This window comes from Archocentrus centrarchus, unplaced genomic scaffold, assembly GCF_007364275.1.
Source record: "Archocentrus centrarchus isolate MPI-CPG fArcCen1 unplaced genomic scaffold, fArcCen1 scaffold_55_ctg1, whole genome shotgun sequence".
NCBI lineage: Eukaryota > Metazoa > Chordata > Actinopteri > Cichliformes > Cichlidae > Archocentrus > Archocentrus centrarchus.
The window spans coordinates 1,563,104-1,585,361 of NW_022060277.1; the positions used below are offsets into that span (position 1 = coordinate 1,563,104).

General features: G+C 42.7%; 1 protein-coding gene across 3 annotated transcripts in view; it reads right to left on the minus strand.

Moving 5' to 3' along the window:
- The window catches only part of piezo1 (piezo type mechanosensitive ion channel component 1 (Er blood group)), a 96,871-nt gene that overhangs the window by 41,201 nt on the left and 33,412 nt on the right, over window positions 1-22,258 (minus strand). For all 3 annotated transcript variants that reach the window (XM_030725450.1, XM_030725451.1, XM_030725449.1), the window contains exons 12-27: window positions 20,047-20,227; window positions 17,243-17,348; window positions 13,351-13,532; window positions 13,076-13,224; window positions 12,496-12,654; window positions 11,991-12,082; window positions 11,323-11,489; window positions 10,479-10,655; window positions 9,524-9,649; window positions 8,899-9,099; window positions 8,477-8,681; window positions 5,488-5,592; window positions 4,668-4,824; window positions 3,315-3,558; window positions 2,250-2,346; window positions 1,827-1,992 (exon numbers count right to left, since the gene is read on the minus strand). In XM_030725450.1, coding sequence (XP_030581310.1) covers window positions 1,827-1,992; window positions 2,250-2,346; window positions 3,315-3,558; window positions 4,668-4,824; window positions 5,488-5,592; window positions 8,477-8,681; window positions 8,899-9,099; window positions 9,524-9,649; window positions 10,479-10,655; window positions 11,323-11,489; window positions 11,991-12,082; window positions 12,496-12,654; window positions 13,076-13,224; window positions 13,351-13,532; window positions 17,243-17,348; window positions 20,047-20,227 — 2,514 coding nt within the window. The remainder of the gene's footprint in view (window positions 1-1,826; window positions 1,993-2,249; window positions 2,347-3,314; window positions 3,559-4,667; window positions 4,825-5,487; window positions 5,593-8,476; window positions 8,682-8,898; window positions 9,100-9,523; window positions 9,650-10,478; window positions 10,656-11,322; window positions 11,490-11,990; window positions 12,083-12,495; window positions 12,655-13,075; window positions 13,225-13,350; window positions 13,533-17,242; window positions 17,349-20,046; window positions 20,228-22,258) is intronic.

A 22,258-nucleotide genomic window follows, 5' to 3' on the forward strand; every position in this document is an offset into this window, starting at 1 on the left:
GCGTTGTTCAGTCACCGAACATCTCCTGCACCCACTAGGTGGCATCAGCGAGTGCTCTCTAATTACATGTCATGATGCTGTATGTAATGCCTGCACCCATCAGTGAAAATTTAATGCTCATGGGATGATTATGAGTATACTGCTGAGTTCCTGTCCCCACTAGGTATTGTTATGAGTGTGATGCAAAGCTGGTAGATAGGTGCGTCCAGACTCACTCAGCATATGAGGTTTGGGACAGATTGGACAATGTATATCTGAGGTGTGACAATATAGTGTCCTGTGGTATATGATAGAAATCCCAAAATCAAAGTGTTGTTATGGCAACACCAATTGAGATTGTATAAAACCTTGGATAACTTTTGATGGTCTACTTGTCTAGATGTTCTGGAGCGATTTTGGTCTTACTGGGTCAAATGCCCTAGTAGAAGTTCATTGAAACACGAGGCCTGAAAATGGTGAGAAATGCTGCAAAAATGACACATTAAATTGAAGATGGCTGACTTCCTGTTGGCTTTCAGGTATGGCTCCAAGAGACTTTTTTGCACATCTCAAGATATTAAAGGAGTCTGCACAATTTGGATAACTTTTGATGGGCTACCTGTGTAGATGATCTGAAGTGATTAATTTCGTCTCAGTGGGTCAAATGCCCTAGGAGGAGTTCATTCAATCAGCAGGCCTGAAAATGGCAAAAATAAGACCTTAAATTGAAGGTGGCCGACTTCCTGTAGGGTTTCGGGTATGGCTACAAGAGACTTTTTTGCATGTCTTAGGCTGTTACATGAGCCTGCACAATTTCAGATATGTAGATAAAATGTAGCTCCGGGGCCACGTATAAAACATGGTATTTTATGTTATTTCCAGTTCCCACTAGGTGGTGCTAACTTTGAACTTTTACTGACTATATGCGTATATCAACGTGTTCAGGACAGGAGGCTTATCAAAGCACTGCAGTTTGGTGCAGATTCTGCAATGCGGCTTTGAGTTATAGCTATTTTTGTCGTCATGGCGAAACATCGAACTTTGCCATCCAGCCAGGGTCACGGCCTTTGGCGAAAACTCACAATTTTGAAAACAATGTAAGACCAACTCCTTAAGGCTTTCCACGCGAAATTTAAGATGGTTCTGCTCAACCACCTTGGAGCTGTACCTCAAAGTGTAAAACATGACATTTCCTGTTCCCACTAGGTGGCGCTGCAATTTTCATTAAATATTGTCATATGTATGTGTTCAGGGGTGAAGTTTGGTCCAGACTGGATTATGTTTGAATGAGAGCCAATCAAAATTTCCTGGCGAATGATCGAAATTCCGTGTGGCGTCACAGCCACGCCCCCTCGTGAAAACTCACTCCAAAACAGCTTGTGCTTGGGCCCTAATAAATATCACCCTATCTTGTTAAAAAAAAGTTATACCACACTGACCTCCATCCACTTTGGCATGAAACTAGTGGGTGGACTTCTGAGGCTAGATTATTGTAATAATATGTACACATATGCAAGTTCAAGAACAAACTTGATATTTAAAAGCACTATTATTCATCCCTTCTAAAGTTTATATCCATCCATCCATCCATCCATCCACCCACCCATCCATCCATCCATCCGTCCACCCACCCATCCATCCGTCCATCCATCCATCCATCCATCCATCCATCCACCCTTTCTTAATGTCTTAAATGAATTATATCACAGTTGAAAGCTGCAGCTTTCAACTGTGATTTTGAAGAACTAGGATTTTGTCTTTTCAGCCAAAGTAATTAAAAACATAATTGTCATCTGGTGACCTCAGCATCAGTTAGGATGTGAGTCAGTTATCTCATTGTGTTATACCTTGAGGCCTGTTTCGCAGAAGCCTGCAGTTCAGTTGTCACATGAAGGAAGTAGAAGCTGAGGAAGATCCTCCTCTGCAGCAGCAGGCAGAGGAAACAAATACTGTCCCACATGATCCCGGCCTCTTCTACTGGGAGACTGCAGGTCTTGTCACTAACTTCTTGAGCTATCAAAAACCAAAACCAAAACATAAAAAATGAATTCTGCAAAACACAAATCCTCTATTAGGATTGAAGGTTTATAAAATAGAAAGCAAAGTATAAAATGATTCCACTTAAGATTAATTTAATAATGTAAAGCATGACTCAGCACTCAAACACACAGTTATAACAAAAGTCATCTAATATTAAGCACAACATTCAGTCAAAGCAGAAATTGATGGTGCAGTTCAAGTATTATTATTATTATTACTAAATAACTTACGATCATAGTATCCTTTGACTGTGCAGACCAAGCTGAAGAGCTGGATAACCCAACAGAAGCCCTTTTGCATCTCAAACACAAACACACATGCTAGGATCTGAAACACACAAACACACACACATACATACAGTCAGTATTCTTTATGTGAAGTCACATGTACAGAGACTCCACAATCCCAGGAAGATATCACACAAAGTGATGGGATCTCAGGAATAAAGAAAACAGGTTTTTTTCCAAAGGCAGCACTCACAATGCACAACTCAAGGAGACGCTAAAACATGTCCCTCTGTGAATGCTGCTTTAGCATTAGCAGTCACACAACAAGCCTTCTTGCAATTGCTTTGTTCACCAGCAGGTTGCTGCGGTTGCCTATAGTTTAATGGAAGATGCCAATTTGTCTGCAAACACTCACTAAGTGGTAGTGAAACTTGGAAAAAGCGCAGTATCTGCAGACAAGTTGGTCACTTCTATAAAAAATACTCTATAAAAACTACTTGAGTATATTAGTGACCAAAGCAACTACAAGAAGGTTTTCAGCATAGCTCCATAATGGTTTTAGGTATTCGGAGCTACACCAGGCTATTATTTATTTGACCTATTTTAACCAATTTCCAAAAACCTCCAGCAACCACTCACCAGCTGGTTGGGGAATGCACAGTTTTCCTAGAAACCAGTGGTTACCAGGGGTCACTGACCAGTGTTTAACACTGTGTGAGTGGGGCTTTAACAATGGATTTCACAGCAACTGACAACAACCTTCAGCAACCACTCACCCAGTGGAGGAATACCGAGTCATGTCTGGGCCTTTGTGACTGTGGGCTAAACTAACATTTTATGGACAGTTTAGTTAGTTTTTTGTTGCTGTTTTTGACAGAAAAAACTGAAGCTGAAAACAGATTATTGCTCATGCAAGGTTAGTTTTGTGATATTATCAACATACGTGAATCCAAACAGCACGTTACACTTAGTTGTGCTTGCAATATTAAAATAGTATCCTATATTTCATTACCTTCCAATATGCTTCACAAAGCGGATCCAGCAACCAACTATAAATGTTATACTCACAGATAACAGATTTTTAGATATAATCACTGCCACATTATAGATGATGAGACAGTCCCACAGGTTGAGGCGGGTCCTGGATGGTTTGACCAACAGCCTGGTTCCAAACAACAGAAAAAAGAAGCAAGAAAGCAGGTAGCCCAGTCCAAACACAGATATCCTGGTGGAGCCTGTGATGAAGACCACCGACAGCACAAACCAGAAGAAGTGACGAAACACCAAAACTTTCACCATGTCCAGGTAGCTCCTGGAAGAGAACAGAGAGGAGACAACATATCTGATGTCCAAGCATTCCCTTCATCTTGATTTGAGTGACAGGAAGCTGCAGAGGGAGAGTGGGCCCAGCTGTTTCCCTTTCTCTGCAGTAGAAAAATTATGAATTGTCCAATAAAAACAGAGCACGTCAGGCCATCTGTCAGGACATGTAAATCAAACCAGGACAGCACAGCTGATGTCATAGTGATCAATGACATCACTGGAGCTCTTAGGAGGGAATACAGAAAATCAGAAAGTGGAAATGTGACAAGCTTCAAGTCTCTTTGGAAATCTTGAAAAAAAAAAACTTATTAAATATCAGGAATCTGTAAAGGCTGCAAGATCCTAACATTTCTCTGACAATATCACAAAAACTCCCATAATCCCAGGATTACCTCTGTAATCTCAAACTCCTCCAGAACCTTTGGGGATGCCTCTGCTGCCAAATGTGAAGAATTCTTGGAATTATTTTACTGGTAAAGTTCAGAATATTAGGAACAGCTCTCCCTCTCACATTTTAACTGATTCTTTTGACCTGCTCTCAGCCCATAACACCATCCTCTCTGCAAAGACTGTTTCCTCTGTGAAACCACAATCTGCCCTCTGTGCACCCTGCACTCTGGTCCAAGAATCCACACCATCATCAACAGTTCTTTGTCTGCTATTACTGTTCCATCTCTCTTCAAGCAGGCAGCTATCTAAGCCCTGCTGAAGAACAACCTACACCCCACCTTACCAAATAACTACCAACCTATCTCTAAACTCCCATTCCTCTCAGAAGTCCTGGAAAAAGTCAATCTCCATCAACTTCTTCTGTACTTACAACAAAATATTTTTGAAAGGTTCCAGTCGGGGTTCAGGACCAACCACAGAATCCGCCCTGCTACAACTACACAACGATCGAGCTACGCCTGTCAGCTGACTCTGGAGACCGTGCCATCCTGGTCCTCCTCGATCTCAGCGCCACATTTGATACCACTGATCACTACATTTTGGTCAAATGACGAGTGTCTCCGACAACCACAGCAAAAGACAGCAGCAGCAGCAGGTTACACTGTAAATGACTTAGACATGTAGAATTCTTATAGATATGATGTTTACCTGCTATTTATGAAATTAGGTGCAGGGTTAAACAGTCGACCTTCCATCGGTTCGGGTTCATCCGTGTTCTCTCCTGCTAGAACCATCCACTCCTCCATGTGCTCACACTCAAACACCTTCCACTGCTGAGACGCACACATCAGCAGCACAAAGTCCGCTGTGGACACACACAACACAACATAAAGACTGTCATCCTGGATTCTTCATTCACATAATGATACAGAATTATGGGTTCAGCATATTTCTTACACACACACCACATGAAAAACCCACAGAGGGAGACGATCTGAGTCAGTGGGATGCTTTAAACATGGAAGTATGGATCAAGTATCACTGACAGCACCTTAACTGAAATCCAAATGCCTGTTTTTTCTAAAATGGAAACCAGTGAGCAGTTCAATTTAAGAGACCCATTTTGTTTTTCTTTTGAATATTTATTATTGCTCATTCATAAGACAAAAGTATTTCTTATCCAATTACATGATTAATGATAGAATAATCGATTACTAAGATAAGTATACTAAAAAGAGAGCCAGATTTGCCTGATATATAACTGTTGGATTTAGTGCTGTGAAAAATGAACAATATGTAAAAGTTATTAGAACAACAGTAAGACAACAAACATCACCAACACTTCAAGACCTGAACAGGAACCTTTGCAGTGAGATCACACCTGTTCCTTCAGATCCTTCAGCAGATGTTTGCTTTTTAACAATGCTCCATACAAACTCTGCAGTATATCCTCCATTAGATCATGCACACTCTGGACAAAGATAGACATGCTTTGTTCACACAGATGGATGAAGTGACAAACACTGACCTATAAGGTTTTTGGAGTTTGGAACAGTGTAAAAATCAGGCAGATAGATCCATTTAATGAGAGCTGAGCTCATCAACACTGGAGTCTTCCACCGCCATGGGTAATCTACAACACACACAGAAAAAGCAGATAAATACAACAGACACAAGTCGTCTCAAGTCCACCTCTGAATGGCTCACAAAAACCAGAATGAAGGTTTAGGAGTGGCTTAGTTAAGAGTAGAATGGGAGGCAGAGCCTTCAGCTTTCAGGCGCCTCTTCTGTGGAACCAGCTCCCAGCTTGGATTCAGGAGACAGACACCCTCTCTATTTTTAAGATTAGGCTTAAAACTTTCCTTTATGATAAAGCTTATAGTTAGGGCTGGATCAGGTGACCCTGAACCCTCCCTTAGTTATGCTGCTGTAGGCCTAGGCTGCTGGGGGGTTCCCATAATGCACTGTTTCTTTTCATTCACCTTATTTACTTTGTTTATACTCCACTCTGCATTTAATCATTAATTGATATTAATCTCTGGCTCTCTCCCCTCAGGCCCCCCTCAGCAGATGACCCCCCCTCCCTGAGCCTGGTTCTGATGGAGGTTTCTTCCTGTTAAAGGGAGTTTTTCCTTCCCACTGTCACCAAGTGCTGCTCATAGGGGGTCGTTTGACTGTTGGGTTTTCTCTGTATTATTGTAGGGTCTTTACTTACAGTATAAAGCCCCATGAGATGACTGTTGTGATTTGGTGCTATATTAAGACTCTTCTTAAGACCCATTTTACCGTTTGGCTTTTACTCCGTGTTAAGACTGTTGCTTTTAGCCTGTTTTCTTGTTATATATTTTGTGTTTTATGTGAATGTGTAATTGTATTGTCTGTACAGCACTTTGTTACAGTTCCTGTGTTTAAAGTGCTCTAAAAATATAATAAAGCAAATAAATAAACCTGAAATGAATTAGATGCTTCAGTATGACTTAAACAGGCCGTTCATGCTTGAAAACTCTCCAGTGTGACTGAATTCAAACAATTCTGCAAAGAAGGGCCAAATTCCTCCACAGTGATGTGAGACACCACAGTGGGGGTGGGGGAGCACAAACAGTTATTGGGTTTGGGGAGGTGACTTTTCCCACACAGGGCAGGTAGGTTTGGATAGTTTTTTTATGCTTTATAAATGAAATAAGTGCATTTTTTATTTACTCAGGTTATTGTTGTCCAATATTAAAATTTGTTTGATGATCTGAAAAAATGTGGATGTGACAAGCAGCAAAGTATGAAATCAGGAAAATCCTTTTTCCCAGCTCTGCAGGTACACAGGCTGCAGAGCTGCAGGAGGCTCTGTGCCATCCTGTGATGAAGCTGTCCAGCCTGGACGTGTCAAGAGTGATTCAACTTAGCAGCCACAGACCCAGGAAATCTTTCATACCTGCATTAACTCTATAATGCGTCAGTCTAGCAGTGACTCATGTGTTAAGTCACACCTCTGTGTGCATTCAGACTCTTTATTGCACTGAACTTTACACTGTTCTACTGAGAGGCTTTTATGCCATCTGATATTTGCTATGATTTTGCAGTTACATTTAGTTTTTAATTTGGTTTAATTTTGCTTTGTTTACTTTGACATTTTACTTTATTGTATAATTACATATTATTCCTTAAATCTGTAACGCTGTTATACTTACTTTGCTTTGTTGTATTTATTGTATATTTGATTTTTTTTCTCAAAGATATTTTTATCGTCATATTTTCTATTATCAGTGATTCTACTTTTTTAAGCCATTTGATACATTTATTGTGTTTTAACCAAATTCTTTATGGTTATTTACTTAATTCTATGATTGTTCTAGTTGTTTTGGAACAGTTTATATAATAAAAAGTGGGGAAATTTGGGGATTGGCATCTTGCCTAACTCATCTTCTGCCTATATAATCTTTTTTGGTAGGAGATGTCGGAAAATGGATATTACAGAGTTCACGATTCAACAGCGAGGAGGATACTGGGCAAAAAGTGATGCACACAATCACACGGTGACCGAAGGACATGAGACCTGGAAGAGCAGACAGACCACTGCAGCTGTGTATTCATGCACTGAAGTAGTTCTACATTTGTTTGAAGTGCAGGAACAAATAATGGTAAAAATATTATAAATGTCAGATTTGGGTGTTCACAGGTGTAGTTCCTTCCTCTGCTCTTCACCTGAGTCAGTTCATTGTGACTCCTTGTTACCCTGCCCCTGGAGGGGGGGGGGGGTGTTTTTGGTTTGTTTGTCTGTTTGTTTAACAACATTACAGCAGAAGTACCAGCATCATTTTCACCAGATTTACATGAAAGATGGCCAGTGATCCCTCGATCACCTCATTACATTTTTGCCTAGTCCCCATCTGTAACATAGGGCAAAAAAAAAAAAAACATCTCCCTCAAAACCTATTGATTCATCGACATTCACTAGTGCCAAACCAAACACCTGATCCAGATTCATGGGAAACTTCATGTAACACAAATGTTGGTCAGCTGAAAAAAGATCTCCTCATTTGTTACATCACTATTGTCCACGGACATGTAACATCTGAATGGATTCAGGATTTCTGGATCCATGATGTGTTCTTCTGGATCAGATTAAAAAATAAAAATCAATTTAAACAGCTTTCTTTTCAAATTCATTGTGCACTCATATTAGCCCTAGGACTACCACATAAGTTCTGGTTTTCATGCTCAGGTCATTATTGACGATGTAGAAGGTGATCAAATATGACTGATGTCCATTACTGACTGAAAATTGTCAAAAAATGCATAAAAACATAAATATCTCAAAAATGATGCATCTTAGGCAATAATAGACAATAATAGAGCCCCTTATCCTTAATATCAAAGAACTTAGATGAGCTGGGCAGCTGAAAGAGATGCAACACGAGCACCTTCCACTGGCACGCTCTCCCCGGTGTCTTACTGATAAAACAGAGTTTAGTTGTGTGTGTTTGTTTTAAATTGTGTACACTTCACTTTAAATCAAGACGTACCTATGCAGAGAGCTGGTGGTATGCCCACACAAAGCAGATACTGGTAGATCATGAAGACACACAGGAAGAGACAGTATCTGGGCCAGATCCTGGCAATAGCTGCCCGCCGCCGTCTCACCAAGATTGCTACCAACCAACAGCCATGGATTATCACCAAAAAATTCATCCGCTGGCCGATCACATTCACCGTCATCAGGAAACAAATCTTTAAAAAAGATAACAGGTTTTTGAAGATTCAAACTAAAAACTGCAGTTCAAAACACTGATGCTCTGAATGTTAGCTGAATGTCAATAACAAAACAAATGTTACATTATACAGTATCAATTTCTCCCTGCAAAACTTGTTTTTTCCTTCATTTGGTACTTTTTACTGTGTTATAATTTTTCTGGTCCAAAAGAATGAAGTGATGTCTCTTGGCTACCTCTAATCCAAATTTGTAGAAGGTGTAGTTCAGCAGATACTTCAAGCAGGACTTGAGGTCCTGGTCAGAAGTGTCTCTCATGGCTGCAGGGAAGAGTGTGGGGATCGGGGGAGGGGACCGCTGGAGCTGTCGGTAATGGTGAGCCTGGTGACGATACACTGTTGCCTCAAACACCAACAACATCAGCACAATTAAATGGTTCTGCAAAAAAAAAAAAAAAAAAAAAAAAGGGAAACAATTAGATTAACGTGTGAGCTAGCTCTCTCCCCCAACCAAAAGACCCGATAAGACTAATTCAATTCAACTTTATTTATATAACGCCAAATCACAACAAACAGTTACCTCAAGGTGCTTTATGCTGTAAGACCTCCATAATACAGACAACACCCAGCAATCAGACAAGGAAGCAACTGGCAACAGTGGGAAGGATAAACTTCTTTATTACAGGAAGTGTGTCTTTTGTCCTGTCTGTCTCCCCTCAGCCCCCCCCAGCAAGTGCTGCTCATAGGGGGTCGTTCTGACTGTTGGGTTTTCTCTGTATTATTGTAGGGTCTTTACCTTTCAAAATAAAGCACCTTGAGGTGACTATTGTGATTTAGCGCTACATGAATTGAACTGAATTTACCTTGCTGTATCCCAGTGCTGTAACATCTTTCCTAATGCCAAACCATTTGGCTGGATCCACTGGCTCCTTATACAGAATGGACTTGTTCACTTCCTCTGGAAACAAGTTGGTTTCATTTGTTAGAGGCTGTGAAGGAAAAGTGGAAAAAAAAAATCACAAGAGGGATGATGAGCACTTTATCAGTCCAGTGCTACTGTGTCACTTCAAGGTATTCTACAATACAAGATTTTAAAATAAGGAAAAGATGCAGTCAGGATTAGTGAAGGAAACACTGCTGGTATATTGCCTCTTCAGTTCTCATTTCCCTTTATAATATTCTTTCATATTTCAAATAAAGCTAAGCTAATGTAAAGTTTGATCTGCTCACTGATTTACACCGCACTACTGAGATTTTCTGTAAGTTACAGTCTTGGCATTGCTCATCTATTCATCAAGTATTAGGATCTATTTTGCCTCCGAAGACCTCGACTTTCTTGCCATTTTTAAAGTGCTCTTGAGCAATAGTTCTCCTGCCTGTTTTTCACTCATTTTCAGTCCAGTCATTGTTCCTGACTATTTTCAGAGGATTTTGAGTTTGTTAAACTGACGACACTGCATAATTACAGGGTCAACACAGACACATGCCTGTCCCAGGCATTAACCAAACTATGCAGATGTAAAAAACCGATAAAGAGCATTTTCTCTCATACTGGCTTTGCATTAATTGAGAGTCCAGAACTGTTTAATTCACAAATTTACTGTGAGCACGTCATCTACTAACTGGAAGGTTGGTGGTTCAATTCCTGACTGCTCCAGTCTGCATGCATACGGACATACTGAACCCCAAGTTGCTCTGTGATGCAATCATTGGAGTATGAATGTGTGTGTATTTGCACCACAGGTACATCGAGGGCCTACTGCCAAACTCAGCTATTGGACAGTATTACATCATGCCTCCATTAAAGCAGCAGCTTACCATAATGCAGTTATGGGAGTACTCATGAGGGTCGACAACACTGAGCTGGTACAGCATCTTGCACACAATGATGACACACACCCAGACCGTGGACAGACAGGATGCCATTGATCTGAAACGATCGTAGGGCATCGCCAGAGACCAGAGCACCACCAGGACCAGATTCATCACAGAAGGCTACAAAACAGAGGAGCACACTGGGTTATACACAGGTGCCTGCCCATCAGTGTGTGTGTATATATATATATATATCCTCCTTATGGAGCCAGTTTCTTAACTCTCATTATATTATTATTGTTGTGACGGCCATATTTGCCATACTGAGCTAATTTCCCTAAGCAGACATATATTCAGTCAAACTTATTAGACCCAGAGGAAAAACTCTGATCTGTGCTGTGAGCTTTCCTTTCACCTGATGATGAACTGAGAGTTTGCACAGCACAGAAAAATTAAAAAATCTGACACGCACTGCACTTACACCACCTACCTCCCTAAATATGAAATTCATAGCACTCCTGTGCTGATGTGCCATATGAGACAACATGTACAGGCAGGTGTAGCATACTGAATGCCAAACCTAAAATGAAACAACCACTAACACACCTACATGCTTGCTTAATGGCTGAATGTGTGTTTGAGTCTCTGTAAAATTTTGTTGTGTGTTCACAAGTGTAGTCAGATCTTAGATGTCCACCGCTGTAACTGTAGATACTGTGAGCTACACTGCAGCTGCTTACATAAATGGCCCTCTTCTGCTAAGCTTTGAAGGCTCTGCCACTGTTGTTCTACATGCTGCTGCAGTGGGATGGAGACGTGTGTGTGCCGTGTTTCATTCATTCTTTACCTCTTCAAGTGCAACCCACACAGAAAAGAAGGCCACCATCTTGACGATGTGAAGCTCCAGGAGCCTCCAGAGAAACACTTGAATGGTGGTGAGGATGTCAGAGAATCTTCTGGAAAGATCCAGTAACCTGTCCATCACCAGACCCCATTTACTCGGCATCAGCTCCACTGAGGGAGAAACGAGAGCGAATGCTTCAGGAGTGAAACGACGATGAACTGCAGAGGCAGACGAACTGAACAACCTTCCCTGTCTGCTGACCTCAGTTGACCTCGTGGACTTTTGTTTCTTTGGATTTTTTGCAACAGCCTTAAACAAAAGTTGTATTTTCAGTTCATCCAGTTTGTGCTTTCTCCTCACTAGAGGAGCTCAGGGTCGCTGCACCCTGCAGCAGTGTCAGTGCACACCTGCAGCTGGTTAGCTTCAGAAACTCACTGACCGCATCAGTTAGCAGCTGGCTGCTGTCTATAAATAAGCTTAGAATAATGTAATAATGTCATGAGACAGTAACTTTTAAAGTAATAATTTATAATATGAAAACAATGTAATTATTCTCCCACTTCATGGGTAATCTATCAGAAAACAATATAATATGTAAAGAAACTAAACTGTCATTGAAACAGTTTAATTGTGACCATTTGTTTAAATATCAGCTGTTTGTTTTCTTTTACCTTCATCTTCAGATTCATCATCATTCGTCACCAGGTCTTCTTCTTCATTGTTCACATCATCGGGCTGGGCTGTCCTGTCACTCTTCTTTTTTCTGGACAAAAGGGGAAATATGACCGTGATGATGATGATGATGATCAGGCCTCAACAAAAACAGAATGAACATGAAACTCATTTGAAGACCAACAAAGGTTTTCTCCAGAACATCACGAGCTGCCTTCTGACATCCTCCATCAGCAGTTTTACTCTCCACCGTCTCTGCTATCCTGCTTTCCCAGCATGCATGTTTTAATCTCTTTTTCTATGACACATATATGCAGGAATGTGTTATCCCAGGTTTACAAATGTTTTCTCATCTCTGTGAATGATGATGAGCATGAAGGCGTGCTGCAGCAGAGTGATGGAATATGATAAGCTGAATAACTGACACTGTCCTCTAGCAATATGAGGAAAAAAGAAAACATGTTGCTTTTGAGTGGCATGTAGAGCAGGAGCAGACTGTGTCACCTGTGCACAGGTGTGATGTGCTCCAGGTCAGTGATTCTCATGAACGGCTTGTGAAAGTAGTGCAGCTGGAGAATACAGGCCAGCAGGAAGAAGCCCGGGATCAGGATGCTCGTGAAGAGCTCAGACAGCGCAAATGTCTCCAGGCCGAGCGCTGCCAGCCTGAGGATGACAGGGGACAGGATTACACCACGCTCACTCCGGTCTGAGAAGGCAAAAAGGAGATCTATCATAATAAACTTGCACCTACCGACCGCTCATATCACCGTTTACTGTTCACTCAGAAAGTACCTTTTTAGGTTTGACTGAACTATCAGAAAACAGATCAAATATCAGAGGTACCACTGTTCATTCGTAGTACTCTACAGTACAGACGGGACACGTGTGCAGTTTTGCTGTCGTGATGAAAGTCGATATATAAAGCCAGGTAGGGGCACTCACTCCTTTTAATTCTTATCTTTACTCAGGCTGGGAAACTGTGCAACAGCTTGTTAAGAAATCAGCATTTTATTTTGGCTTTGAGGATCAGCAAGGTGGTCGCAGCAGGCCTCAGAGATCCTCAAGCTTTACTTAAAGCACGTACTGTACTTCTGTGAAACCAGTGAAGTTCCTCCAGTATTCAGGGAAGTCTTCAAACTGGTAAGTGTAGATGGAAATCAGCACAAGCATGGTGTAGGCCACAACAAGCCACCAGAAGAGCTTTAAGAGGCGCCTCCACAGAGAATAGTAAACCTGAGAAGAGATTTTAAAACATTTGAGGACACTGAAAATATTCAAAATGATTTTAATAGAGAAATAATGTTTCTAAATGCTGCAAGAGCCTGAATAAGATGTCTGCATACACGCATCTGTTCCTACCTGATAAAGACACAGGCAGAGCAGGAACAGCAGCATGTAGATGATCTTATATGCAACAAGTTTTCCAGCGAAGGACACCATGATGAACATCCCTCCACAGACATAGATCCAGTATTTGGCATAGCAGCTCATCACCATGCCCCCCAGAACCTTCAGCACAGATTCATTACCAGCCTCCTCACCTGATGAGGGTGAGATGTTAGATTAGGAAGAGGTGGTTAGGTTAGGTGATCAAAATATGGTGGGTAACACTGTAAAACAGGCATCCACAAAGAGCGGTCAGTTTAAGCCGTGTCCGGGCTGACATTCAACCCAAAATAAACATGTTCAGAAGATTTGACAGTTTGTGCCTGAACCTTTAGGACATAAACATTAAAGACGATTGATAAAATTCATATCTGTTTAATCTAAAACAAAAATCTGAATAGCAGCTGTGACTGATTTCTTCTTTTTCTTGATTTCTTGTTTGGTTCACGTACTTCTGTGTTCACAGTCAAGCTTTATTAAGATATCTGTGACTCACAACCGGTCCAACCTGAGGGACACATGTTCTCACAGTGCCACAGCTGGAAAACAGGAATGTTGTTGTGTTTGGAAACGGTGCTTTGGTGTCAGCAGAACCAGAATCAGGCTTTATTGACCAAGTATCGCTCACACAAACAAGGAATTTGTTTTTGGTTACGCTCTCAGTGCACGAAAAATACAGTAAAAACAGTCTTATTCACACAGCTCACTCTGTCCTTACACACACATTCATACCCGTAAATCTAGAAAACATTTAAATTATTAAGCATGTGCAATTTACCTTGTAATTTTAAAAAGGTGCAGTTTGTGCAGTATAAAAACTATAGAAAATATAAAATATATAAATAAAAAATTGAAGTAAAGGTGAGAATCCTGTGTATGCCCTTACATAAATTAAATAGGTCATTTTTGACATGCAAGTGTCCCAAGTATTAAGAGTTCAGTAGTGTTCAATTGTTCATGAGAATAATGGAAGTTGGAATAAGCTTCTCTGTAGCCTGGTCGTTCGGGTCTTCATGTGGCTGAAGCGTCGGCCTGATGGAAGGCACCGAAACAGGTGATGTCCAGGGTGAAACGGGTCAGTGATGATCTTCTCTGCACGCTTCCTGATTCTGGAGGCATGCAGGTCCAGCAGTGTGGGCAGCTTTACACCGATGGTCCTCTCTGCAGACTTGATAATACGCTGCAGTCTCTTGGTGTCATGTTTTGTGATAGTGCTGCCCCACACTGTGATGGATGTGGTGATGATGGACTCTATGATGGCTGTGTAGAACTGCACCATCAGCTCTTTGGGCAGGTTGAACTTCCTCAGCTGGTACAGAAAGTACATCCTCTGTTGAGCCCTCTTGATGATGGAGTTGATGTTGCTGTCCCACTTCAGGTCCTTGGAGATTATTGTGCCCAGGAACTTGTAGGACTCCACAGCCATCACAGTCCTGTCTAGAATGGTGAGTGCTGGCAGGGTTGGGGGGCTCCTCCTGAAGTCCACGGTCATCTCCACTGTTTTTGCTGTGTTCAGCTCCAGATTGTTCTGACTGCTCCAGAGGACAACCTGATCAACCGCCCGTCTGTAAGCAGACTCATCACTGTCACTGATGAGACCAATGACTGTTGTGTCATCTGCAAACTTCAGGACTTTAACAGAGGAGTCCATGGAGGTACAGTCATTTGTGTACAGCGAGAAGAGCAGTGGGGAGAGTACACAACCCTGTGGGGCACCCGTACTGATGGTTTGGGTCCCTGAAGTACACTTTCCCAGCCTCACCTGCTGTTTTCTGCCAGTAAGAAAGTCAGTTATCCACTGGCAGGTGGAGGCTGGTACGCTGAGTTCAGTCAGTTTGCTGTGTAATTGTCCTGGAATAATTGTGTTGAAGGCTGAACTAAAGTCCAGGAACAGAATTCTTGCATAAGTTCCTGGGTGATCAAGATGTTGGAGGATGAAGTGGAGACCCATGTTCACTGCATCGTCCACTGACCGGTTGGCCCGATAGGCAAATTGCAGGGGATCCGTGATTTCCTTAATGTGGTTGAGAACCAGTCTTTCAAAGGACTTCATAAAGGTGATTTGTGCAGGCCTGCGGGGACCTCTTTTCCAGTCAGTTGATTGTATCATTGTGCACTGCATGTGTAAATTTACACACACTCCTGAGCGCACAGTCACAGAGTTGCTACAGAGTGGCAGGAAGAAAGGTGGAGGAAGCAGCAGCCTAAGCAGAGAAACCCAGACTTCCCTCCCCCAGCCACACTGAGGCGTTCCCAGGCCAGCCGAGAGATTTAATCTCTCCAGAATGTCCTGGGTCTGCCCCGAGGCCTCCTCCCGTTAGGACATGCCTGAACACCTCATCAAGGAGGCACCCAGGAGCCATCCTAGTCAGATGCCTGCACCACCTCATCTGGCTCCTTTCAATGTGGAGAAGCAGCAGCTCTACTCTGAGCCCCTCCTGAATGGCTGCACTCCTCACCCTCTCTCTAAGGGAGAGGCCAGCCACCCTTCAGAGGAAGCTCATTCCTGCTGCTTGTATCTGTGATCTGGTTGTTTTGGTCACTACTCAAAGCTCATGACCGTAGGAGAGGGTAGGGCCGTAGACTGCCCTGTAATCGCTTTCACGCTCAGCTCCCTCTTCACCACAACAGACCGGTGCAGCATCCACATCACTGCAGACGCAGCCCCGATCCGTCTATCAATCTCCCGCTTCGTTCTCCTGTCACTCATGAACAAGACCCCAAGATGGACACTCTACCCTGAGGACCATGGCCTCAGACATAGAGGATACCCTGAGGGATGCGGTTGAATGCCTCCTCCAAGTCCACAAAACGTAGGCAAACCCCCACGCACACTCGAATATCCTCGAGATCATAAAGAGCTCGTCCAGCGTTCTGCGACCTGAACGAAAACCACATCGTTCCTCTTGGATCTGAGGTTCGACTAACGGACGGACCCTCCTTTCCAGCACCCTGGCATACGGTGATGGTATAGTTACCTTGAAAAAGTAATCTGATTACTGATTAATCCTTTTAAAAAGTAACTTAGTTACTTTACTGATTACTTAATTTTTGAACTAACTAAATTAGATTATAAGTAACTTTATTAGTTACATCTGCCAAAAAATGATTTCTGGTGTTTGCCAGAAAACAACCAACCAAGACAGCCCTACAACATCCAGAGCCTTCAGGAACTCAGGGTGAATCTCATCCACCCCAGCAGCCCTGCCACCAAGGAGTAGTTTCACCACCTCAGTGACCTCACCCCCAGTGATGGGCGAGTCATCCCCCCTCCGTCCCCAGACTCTGCTTCCACTACAGAAGGTGTGTCAGTGGGATTCAGGAGGTCCTCCTGAATCCCACTGACACCACCTGACTATAACCTCAGCCTCAGTTGAAGTCAGCAGCACTTATTTAAGCTATTTGTTTGTTGTGTTTAAGTTCATTGTTAAATGGACTAGTTCTTATACTGTGTTTTTCTACTCTGAGCACTCAAAGCACTTATACAACATGTTTACATTTACCCCATTCATACAATCACTTCCATGACTAACTAAGCTAAGTGCTTATTATCTAACATTCACACACTTGTGTCAGAGAGCAACTTGGGGTTCAGTATCTTGCCCAAGGATACTTTGGCATGCAGCCCGAAGCAGCCAGGAATCGAACCGCCGACCTTCAGATCAGTAGGTGACCTGCTCTACAGCCACCCCGACAAAGGAGTTTCACAGAAAGAAATAAACTATATCTTATAAACACCAAAAATGCATAAATCCTTTCCTTATCTTTTAATTAAATTCCATTTCATTGTGATTAGTTTGATGAGCCTGAGTGTTGCTCAGCAGTCCTGTGTGAAGGTGCATGTGTGCGAGCAGCAGATTCTGACCTCCTGTAGTGACTTCCTGTAGTGGTGTGGCTGCTTTCCTTTTCCTGCTGAAGTTTTCCTTCACTGACTGACGCACTAACAGCCAAAAGGTTAAGGTAAATAAAAGCTGGAGAGAAAGAGGTACAAAAAAAAAAAAGATTTAAAACACACAAACATGGAGATCAGGAATTCAGTTCACTGTTTATGACTGCTGGAAAAACTCTGAATGACTGAAAATGCAGATTAAAATCAACAAAATTACTTCTTTTCTTACTCCACTGTTCAAATCAACTGAGCATTAACTATTCAGAATAACAAATAGTTCAGTATTCGCTCATCTGATTAGGATGCTTCCTGGCCGCCTCTTGGGTGAGATGTTCGGGGCTTGTCCTACTGGGGGGAGGCCCCGTGGTAGACCCAGGAAATAATATTTTACAATCAATATTTAAACATTTCTTCTTCTTTCAGCTCCTCCCTTTAGGGGGCACCACAGCAGGTCATCTGCCTCCATCTCACCCTATCCCAGCATCCTCCTTCACTCATCCATGAACCTCCTCTGAGCTCTTCCTCTTTTCCTCCTGCCTGCAGCTCCATACAGCTAAACTATTCACAACAGTCTGTATTTTGTCAGACGACCTGAACTGAGAACAAAAGCCAAAGACTAGATTAACAGATCTGAAATGTTATCCAGACCATGCAACTCAATATTTAACTAAACCAACCATAAAAACTCATATTTCAGCTGATTTACCAACACTGGTGACTGTTAGCTAACGGCAAAACTCAAAACATTCAGTAGCCAATGTGCCACACCCACTTTTTTGGTTTCCCCTGGAAACATTTATGTTCTTGTTCATGCTTGCAGTGTTTCTAGTATTTGTAGTGCAGGTTTGTCTATTTGGTTGTGTGCAATTACTAGGCAAGTAATTTTGAAGATTAATTTTATTACTGAACACCTGCAGAGCTGTTTGTCAATCCAAACCTGAATAGGTAACAAGGTAAAAGTGAGGGTTTTGGCTTTCGTAGAGAATATCTGTATGTGCAGAATTATTATGCAACTAAATAAAAATGAAGATTTCCCCATCTCCAAGTTCTCAGTAGGGTTTAGGCCAGGTGAGGGAGGGGGCATGGCATTATTCTTTCATTTTCAGGGCCTTTACTGGAGCACTGTCCTGCACAAAATTCGTGGTCTTCTTGAAAGACACAGACCTTTTCCTGTACCACTGCTTGAAGAAAGTGTCTTCTAAAAACTGGAAGTAGGTTTGGGAGCTGATTTTGAGTCCATCTTCAACCCAAAAGGTCCAACCAGTTCATCTTCAATAACATGAGCTCATACCAGAACCCCACCTCCACCTTAGTGGCATCTGAGTCAAAGTGGAGCTCTGTGCTTGTTACTGATCCAGCCACTGGCCCATCCATCGGGTCCGTCAAGAGTCACTCTCATCTCATCAGTCCATAAAACCTTTGAAAAAGCTTGAAAAAGAGCGACTGGACTTCTTTTTGTTTCTTGAAGATGTTTCAGGTCTCGTGCAAAAGGCTTCTTCAGTTCTCAGACCAAAGGTGGAGCGACCCAGGTATTTAAACCCCAGTGGGTGTGGTCCTCTGGAGGTGGATATGACCCTCTATTGTTCATGTGCATAATCACATGTGCCAAGGTGTAAAAGGAGGTATGGGTCATTACAATCAGTGGTTTCAGATGAAAATAATATAGGACTTTGCTCCATTGTTTCATGTGACCTACTGAGGTCACTGGAACAAAGTAGTAGTTTAAACCGGATCCTGAAATAGACTAAGCCAGTGTAGGGAGGCCAATATGGGTGTAATGTGTGTTTATACCTGTCAAAAGATGAGCTGCTGCATTTTGAACAGCTTGCAAGCGATGAAGTAACAGCTGATCACAGTCAACATATAAAGAATTACAATAATCCAAAGGAGAGGCAATAAAAGCATGAATCACTCTCTCAAAGTCATGTAGCGGGAGGGAGGCCTTCACCTTACTGAGGAGCCTTAATTGAAAGAAGCTCAACTTATCCACAGAGATAATCTGTTTATCAAATTTTAAAGCACAATCAAAAATCACACCAAGGTTTGTTGCAACAGGGCGACAATAAGAGGCTAAAAGACCAACAGTGCTATCTTACCCATCTAACAGCTTGGGTTGCCCAAATAAAATAATTTCTGTTTTGCTTTTGCTCAGTTTAAGAAAGTTTATCTCCAACCATGACTGAACGTCTCTAAGACAGTTCACTAGTGTCTGCACAGAAATATGGCTGTTAAACTGTAAAGGTAAATATATCTGTAGGTCATCCGCAAAGCAATCAAAGGAGATGTTGTGCTTTTCAAAAATGGAACCCAGGGGACGCATATATAAAGAGAAGCGAATGGTACCCAATAGAGAACCCTGGGGAACCCCACAACTGAGAGGAAAAAGTGGAATTACCAGCATCAAGAGTTAAAAGCAGGTCATTAAAAACTCTGTTTCTGTGTTAATTTAAACCCAGACTGAAACTTTAAATCACGATGAGACTGTAGTTGGGTATACACAACCTTCTCTAACAGAAAAGGCAGTTTGGAGCGCTTAGCTCTGCTGATGCTCCTGTATGAGGGTACATGCACTGAACTGCAATGTGGCACAGTCAACAACTGAACTCATGACATGTGGTCCATATAAAACAAGCTGAATTTAACTTTCTAAGTGCTGGGTGGAGCCAAAGCATTTTCTTTAGCCAGGTGCCAATGATAAAGGGTAATATATGCAAACTGTCACAATCAGACACAAATTTAACTTTATCATCATATAACCTCTACACATGCCCTCTTCTTACCATAGCGCCCAGTCTTAGACAGGGGTACTGGGCTCTATCCAGTCCTAGTTGTCTGAGGCTCATGGTTCCCACTGTAGTGGGCAGTTCAGGCTGAAGCTCCATGGCCCAGATGTACTGCAGACAGCAAAGGGCCAGGCCATAGAGCAGGATGAATGGAGAGCACAATGTGGCTGCATGCCGCCTGAAAAAAAGAAGCCCAACTGAATGCAAGTCTCTAAGTCTGTGAAATACAATGGTTAGAAACACACCATGATTAAAAGCACTTTTTCCACTGCTAGTGATAATTATTGTTGTGTCATATGTTTGTTTCCCTATACAAAAGTTCAGCTATACAAGATGTGATTTGAATCACTGAAATTTGAAATGGACTGACATTTATATCATACTTTTCCATAAACACTGCTCAAAAAAATTAAAGGAACACATCAGATTTCAATGGGGAAAAATCCTGCTGGAGATCTATACTCTGTAATGTGTTAGAAACTAAAGGATGCCACATCATTTGATGGAAATGAAAATGATTCAGCTGCAGAGACGGGCTAGTTTATTTAGCTGAAATTTAATTGCAGCAACTAAAAATGGTCCTCAGTAGTTTGTGTGGCCCCCACATGCTTATATGCATCAGGGCTCCTAATGAGATGATGGATGGTGTCCTGGAGGATCTCCTCCCAGATCTGGACCAGGACATCACTGAGCTCCTGGACAGTCTGAGGACCAACCTGGCGCCCTCGAATGGACCCAAACATAATGAACCAGATGTGTTCTATTAGATTTAGGTCAGGTGAGTGTGGGGGCCAGTCGATGGTATCAATTCCTTTTCCTCAGGATCTGCCTGCATACTCTCGCCACACGAGGCTGGGAATTGTTGTGCAGCAGGAAGAACCAAGGGCCCACTGCACCAGCGTAGGGTCTGACAGGTCCAAGGATTTCATCCTGATACCTGATGGCAGTCAGGGTGCTGCTGCCTAGCCTGCAGAGGTCTGTGTGTCCCTTGATCGTTCAGCATGACCCACCACCAAACCGGTCATGCTGAACAATGTTACAGGCAGCATCACGTTCTCCACGGCTTCTCCAGACCCTTTCAGGTCTGTCACATGTGCTCAGGGTGAACCTGCTCTCATCTGTGAAAAGCACAGGGCTCCAGTGGTGGAGCTGCTTATTCTGGTATTCTATGGTAAATGCCAACCAGGCTCCCCGGTGCCGGGCAGTGAGCACAGCGCCCACGAGAGGACGTCGGGTCCTCGGGCCGCCCTCATGAAGTCTGTTTCTGAGTGTTTGCTCAGAGACATTCACACCAGTGGCTGCTGGAGGTCATTTTGTAGCTCTGCAGTGCTCATCCTGTTCCTCCTGCACAAAGGAGCAGATCCCGGTCCTGCTGATGGGTTAAGGACCTTCTCCTGTCCAGCTCTCCTAGAGTTCCTGCCTGTCTCCTGGAGTCTCCTCCATGCTCTGAGACTGTGCTGGGAGACACAGCAAACCTTCTGCCAATGGCACGTATTGAAGTGGCATCCTGGAGGAGTTGGACTACCTGTGCAGCCTCTGTAGGGTCCAGGTATGACCTCATGCTACCAGCAGTGACTCTGACCCTAGCCAAATGCACAACTAGTGAAAACCAGTCAGAAAAGATGAGGAGGGAAAAGTGTGAGTGTCCTCCACCTGTGAAACCACTCCTGTTTGGGGGGTGTCTCATTGTTGCCCCTCTAGTGCACCTGATGGTAATTTGATGAACACCAAAGCAGCTGAAACTGATGAACACCCCCCCTCTGATACTTACTAACCACATCAGTATCACAGAGGTTTACTGACTGATGCTGAACTTAAAAAGTCTCCCTTTAATTTTTTGAGCAGTGTTTATGTTAAAGCTAACATGCATGCCTGTAGATTTTGGGAGGAAGTAAACAAAAACACAGGGAGGACACGCCCACTACACAAAGAAAGATGCCAACTGACCAGAGGTGTGAACCACGAACCTTGCTGCTGTGAAGTTAAAGTGCTCATCACTGCACCACTGTGTCATGTAAATTGCTTATTAAGTAACTGATGTCTTCAGTTCTAAATTTGTGTCAAACTGAGTCAACATAATCAATCAGTGGATGAGCTGCTCTATCTGTTGGCTGTGGCTCAGGTGGTAGGGTTGGTGGTTTGATCCCTGGCTGCTCCAGTCTGCATGCCAGTGTATCCTTGGGCAAGATACTGAACCCCAAGTTGCTCT